At 57.7% G+C, this 5,797-nt stretch overlaps 1 protein-coding gene across 1 annotated transcript in view; it reads left to right on the forward strand.

Annotated features, from left to right (window-relative positions):
• Positions 1-2,669: 2,669 nt before the first annotated feature.
• GRASP (general receptor for phosphoinositides 1 associated scaffold protein) overlaps positions 2,670-5,797 on the forward strand; it is a 5,813-nt gene continuing 2,685 nt past the window's right edge. The window contains exon 1 of the mRNA XM_026084988.1: positions 2,670-2,720. Within this exon, the coding sequence (XP_025940773.1) occupies positions 2,670-2,720 (51 nt within the window). The remainder of the gene's footprint in view (positions 2,721-5,797) is intronic.

Genomic DNA, 5,797 nt, shown 5'->3' on the forward strand with positions numbered 1-5,797 from the left:
GGATGCCACGGAGCCGAGATGCACGTCAGCAAGAGCAGGCACTGCGCCTGGCTGGAAGGAGACCAGGCCCCGGGGAAACGCAGGGTATCATTCCTGCAGGAATCCGATTCCTGAGTCCACTGTCAAGGCATCCTAGCGGGAGCGAGCCACAACTTGAGGCAGACTGCGTAGGGTCTGAGCTGCAAGGAGCTGGGTGCCTGCGAGCTGGTTGTGCTCTGTACCTGCTGGGGGCACTCGGCACTTCACAGGCTCTGGCGGTGGGATGTGGGCTTGGAAATAAACGTCCATCTTTTTAATATACATATATAAATATCTCATAATCTGGAAGTGGCTGTGTATAACTTGTGGGGTGGGGGGAAACTGCATGAATTTTATTTTAATTAAATAACCAATCAGGGTGAAGTAGAGTTGGTTTGACTGTTGTCTACAGCTGGGCTTAGCAAAAATGGAAGTAGCTGAGGACTGAATCTGTAGCGCTGATTGCAACACTGAAGGCAATCTTGAAAGTATCAGTTGTTTGTTGGTTAGGTCAGTATCTATGGTATATAACTCTGAAGCCATAACTTTTAACTGGAGTGGTTTTGATTATTTTTTTATTTTATGGGAGGGTCTGGATTTTAACTTTTTTTAATATTGTTAATTCTTTATAAGAGAAGAAAAACAATCTATAATTATTACCTCTCAACCTGTTTGTTTGTAAAGAAATCACTGCAAAAAAGGAAAAAAAACCAAATGCACACAGCTCGATTTACACTGGAACTGTTTCTACTCAAACCTTGAGCCTGCTCTGTAAGGTGAGGTTTCATCTCTGCTCCGGCCACCGGGGTTAATTTTTTTTTCTTTATTTTCCTCTTTTTAAACACTCTGTTCTTGCTGTCTGTGTATCTGTGTGTCTGTCTTCTCCCAGACCCCCTATCTTGTCTGTGATTTTTATCTGTGTCGATAAGTGCGAAGTGTTTTTTGCATCATGTTTGGAGCCATTTTTGCATTCTCCCGTGGATTTTAACTGTCAGGCAGTGCAAAGCTGTCTTGGGAGGGTCTACAGACTTCAGACTGATTCATGGAGCCGTGTGGAGTATACGCTTTGTGAATGTACAGTTTCCCTTCCCTTTTTGATTTGTTCTGACTCGTTTCTCAGCCAGAGGTTACCGTGCGTCTCCAGTACCGTGTATCCCTTTACCAAACCCTTCTGCATTTAGGAACCTTGGGTGGTGGGCCCTTAAGATACCCAAAAGACTCTTCAGCTGCTGTAACAGGACCCTTGCGATGGCCCTTCCCAACAGGTTGGGGAGCAAGTCCTAGCGACTGTGAACTAAACTGCCGTAGGAAAGCCCATCACGCCGGTAGGTACGTCTGCCGCGTGCTCCTCCGTGAGCATCACGGATTCCCGTTTCCGAGCACGAGTCTCCTGTTCCTGTTAACTGTGCAGGCTGCTTCTTGAGGACACTAAAATCAGCTCCGTGACTTGCACTGATTCACTCACCCGCTCCTCCTACTGTAGCCACACATGCACCTGCCTCAATGCTATACCAAACAGCAGAGCTGTATCGGACTGGATAGGGCGAGGGCAGGATGGCAGTGTCCCCTCCAAGGAGGACCGTAGAAGAAGCCTTGTTTGTAGAGACAGATGCCATCGCGGGATGGTCAAAACAGAGTAGGATCTGAGATGGAAACGCTAACTATGTAGCATTTATACAGCACTTTTCATGCAAACACGTGCCAGTGAGGTGCAGTTGTTACTTAGCTGACTGGTAGCAAGCATAGGAATCGCTGCCCAGCTCTGAAATGTATCCTGGCTCGGAGGTGGCCGCAGCCGCTCTTACAGGATGCAACACTACAGACAGTTCAGGACGAGACCGATGCCGCATCAGTTCAAAACAGGGAGCGGGACACTTCAGCTATTTGGGAGCAAATTGCTGGGGAGAGGCAGAGATACAGACCTCGTGCTTCTCGGCTGTGGCACAGGGTTCATCAGCGGTACGCTGGCTTCAGAACAGATCTCTTGGTACTTATCTGCCCCTTTTATTTGTTTGGTTTTGTACATTTTATTAGAAATGGACTGTAAAATAGCCACTTAGACACTTTACCTCTTCAGTATGCAAATGTAAATACAATGTAATATAGGAAATCTTTTGTTTAATATAAAACAAGGCTGTCAATTTCTGCTGTACATTATTAAAAGTTTGTTTTATTCACGCGAGGCGTCAGTCTTTCGCTGTTGGCTGCAGGGGGTGAGCCATGCTGTGCAGGGGTGGTGCCCGAGCCGCGAGGACCGGGCTGGCACCGGGAGCAAAACCAGGCATCGCGGGGCGAGACCTGAGCGATGCTCCGCTTTTTCGGAGCGGGTTTGGTGGAGGTCTCTCCCTGCGGGAGCGCAGCACCCTGTGCCCAGGTAAGCTGTTGCTGGGGGTGACCAAATCCTGGATCTTTCTATTAAAGCACAACCCCCAGCACTGCCTGTTGTAAGCCAGCAGCATCTCGAGCATCTGTTGTTCATCTCCAGAAGGGACTGGAGCCTTTTCGGGTCATCTCCATCCCTCTGTCTTAACCAGTGATGCCGAGGTAAAGCTTGGACTTCGGTCTCCGGTAGAGATTATAGTCTTGCAAACCCTAGCGAAGCGTTTGGGGAGCTCAAGAGACACCGTTGCTGTAGCACGCACGAGACCACGATGCGGCAGAGCGGGGTTCAAAACTCAGTGCCCAGGGGTAGAAAGCTCCAAGTAAAAGCACTCCCTCTACGGGGACGGCAATTTGAAGCAGGAGGGAGCCCTAGAGGAGGGTCTCAAAAACACCCCCCTCGGGCTGTCGGGTCTGCGCAAACCAGCAGCTTCAAAGAAGGATAAATTTTAGTCTAAACTGCTTAGCATCCCTATGAAATCCTATTTGCTCGCAGGGGAACCAGTGCTGCTCCAGCGGCCTGGACTAATTCTCTTTAATTAAAGCCTCCTGTGAATGAGCATGTTGTGGAGGGATAAAGGGGAAAATCCGCTGTGCACATTCTGGTGCCTGGGCTTCCCCGGGGCTTGCACTGATGGAATTAGCCTGCTGCTGGGTGGGGGGAGCTGCCGTCTTTCCTTGCCTTCCCTATGTTTTAAGCTTTCTTTGCACTTCTCCGCCGTGGTCCTGGGTGCTCAGCACGCTGCTAGGGCAAAACTGTAACCCCATCCCCTAAAACGAGGCAACGGGTGAGTGTGTGTGGGGGGGGAGGTGGTTTGTGGTTTTTAAAGCAAAATTTGCCTCCTCTTCCATGTGGCCACCTGGAAAAGGGGTAGTCTGAGGGTCTGGGATATGTTGGGATGGGGGTAAAGTCTGGGGTGCCAGATTTCTGGACCAAGATGGGGCCCTTCCTGCTTTTTTTTTTTTTCTTCCTTGATAAAGGATTGCGGGTCGATGCCCTGAGTCCCAGAACGTGTAGTGGGTGCAATCCCGCCTATCCCGAAGCGCTTTCAAACCAGACGAGTTCAGCTTTGGGAGCAAACTTGTCTCCTGGTAACCCGTAGACAGTCTGTGGGCGGGTGGTTTGGGTGTAACGCGATCAGGATTGTTTCAAGCTAATTTTTTTTGGCAAATTTTAAATAAACATCTGGGCAAACTCCTGAATTCCAGCTGGAAAGTTCCCGCTGCGCCCTGGAGTGAGGCTTTGTCCGCTGCGGGCTTTGCAGAAAGGGGCTGCGTCCACGCTGTGCCCAATGCAAGCAGACCCCCAGCTCTAGCGGCCCCATCGCCTTCTCCAACCTGTCCTTCCCTGCGCACCTCCGTCCCCAACGTGGGTCGGGCTTTGGCAGTAACGGTTAAAATCCCTTCCCTGCCCCGTCCGCCCACGCGGGAGCCGGGGCCAAGGGCTCCTGCCGCCCCCTGCCTGGAGCTCTGCCTTGAATCAAGTCCTAAATGCCTCCGGGGCAGGGTAATGTCCTGGCGCGGCTAAGGCCGGCCGGGGCGAAGCAGCTGCGGATGCCTCGGCTGAAGTCACGCAGCAAACGCGCCGCGGCGCCCCGACCCCTCGCTTGGGCTTATTTTGCCTTTATGCAAAGCGGGGCCAAGGCTCGGCCGCTTCGCCGGAGCCCTGCGGGAAAGCGGCCTCTTCCCCGGGGAGCTGCTGCAGCCCCGCTACGACAACGTGGGCTCGAGGCTGGTGTCTTTTTTGCAGCTCGAGGCTGGTGTATTTTTTGCAGCTCGCCGCCTGCTCCCGGGACCGAGCTTGTCGCCGCTCGCGCCAGCGATGCTTCGGGGTCCGGCGGGGCGGCTTCGCCCCCGCGGCTTCGCTTTCCTCCTCCAAGCGGCTGCCCCGTGGCCGAGGGGTGCGTGTGCAGGGGGTAACAGCACCTCAGCTCCTTCCTTGCGGAGAATTAAAACCAGCCGCCCCGGCCCAAACCGCACACGGGGGAAAAAAGCTTCCGCGACGGCTCTGGGGGGGGGGAAAGGAGGCCAGTTTTGGGCTGGGGCAGTGCCTGAGCACCCCGATGCCTCGAGCTCCCCGACACGTGGTGCACCCCCATGCCCTGGGTCCTGGCTGCCTCTGCTCCCCCCTGTGCCCCCCCCCAGTGCCCTGCTGCCCCACGGCACGATGCCCTGGGTGCCCCCACACCCCCCATTGCCCAATAGTCCCCCCACACCCCTGATGCCCTGACACCCCCTGCTCCCCACAAGCCCCCGTGCTTCCCCCCTGCCCCACGGCACCATGCCCCGGGTGCCCCCGCAGCCCCCTGCTCCCCCCAGCACCCCACGGCGCGACCCCCCCCCGGCAGCCCCCGAGCCCTGCTGGAGCCGTGGGACGGACCTGGTCCCCCCGGCTGGGGCGGGGCCAGCGCGAGAGGCGGGGCCGAGCCGCCGAAATGGGCGGTGTTTATCAGGGAAGGGGGCGTGGCTTGCTGGCAAAGGGGTGTGACTGCTGCCGGGAGGGGCGTGGTTTGGGACTCAAATGGGGCGTGGCTGTTGCCGGCAGGGGCGTGGTTTGGTGGCTGCAGGGGTGTGACTGCTGCCGGGAGGGGCGTGGTTTGGGAATCAAAGGAGGCGTGGCTGTCCCGGGAGGGGCGTGGTTTGGTGGCTGCGGGGGCGTGGCTGCCGCCGGGAAGGGGCGTTCCGGGCGCTGGCTCCGCCCCCCTCCCCGCGGGCCCTTATAGCGGCTGGCGGCGGCGCCCCCCCGGCCCGGCCATGACCCTGCGGCGCCGGCGGCACCCTGCCCCGCGTGCGCAAGGTAGGGCGGTGCCTGCCGCGGGGGGCGGCGGCGGCGGGGAGGGGGGTCCCGTCGGGGCGCCCGGCAGAGCCCGCACCGGGCACCGGGCACGTCCCGCACCGGCGCCCTCGGGGGAAGCGGGAGCCGCTCCGGCACCGCGGCCCCCGACGGGGCCCGTGCGCAGAGGGAGGGGGAAGGGGGCAAGGAAACTTTCTCATCAGTGCGATGAGAGCGGCCGTTCTCGGCCGCACCCCCGCGCCGCCGGGCCGCCTTCCCCATCCGGCCTCGAAGGGGCGTCCGGGGACGAGGCGCCGCCGCTGCCGTCCTGCCCCGCGGTGCCGCCACCGCCCGCCCCGGCCTCCGCCACAATAAGGGGGATTGTTCAGGCCGAGAGGGCGATTCTGCATTTAAAAAAAAAAAAAAAAAAGAAAAGAAGAAGAAAGACTTTGTGGCGCGAACAGGGCGCCTCTGTCCCGGGGTCCCCACGGAGCTGCACGCGGGGCCCGGCGCGGCCTGACGACAGAGCGCGGGGCAGACGCGAGGGCCGCTCTCGCTGTGGATAAAAGCCTCCTTATGCCCCGGGGGGCTGCTGGATCGGTGCCGGCTGGGTGCCGGGTGCCAGGG

Source organism: Apteryx rowi, unplaced genomic scaffold (assembly GCF_003343035.1).
Source record: "Apteryx rowi isolate R43461 unplaced genomic scaffold, aptRow1 scaffold_657, whole genome shotgun sequence".
Lineage (NCBI taxonomy): Eukaryota > Metazoa > Chordata > Aves > Apterygiformes > Apterygidae > Apteryx > Apteryx rowi.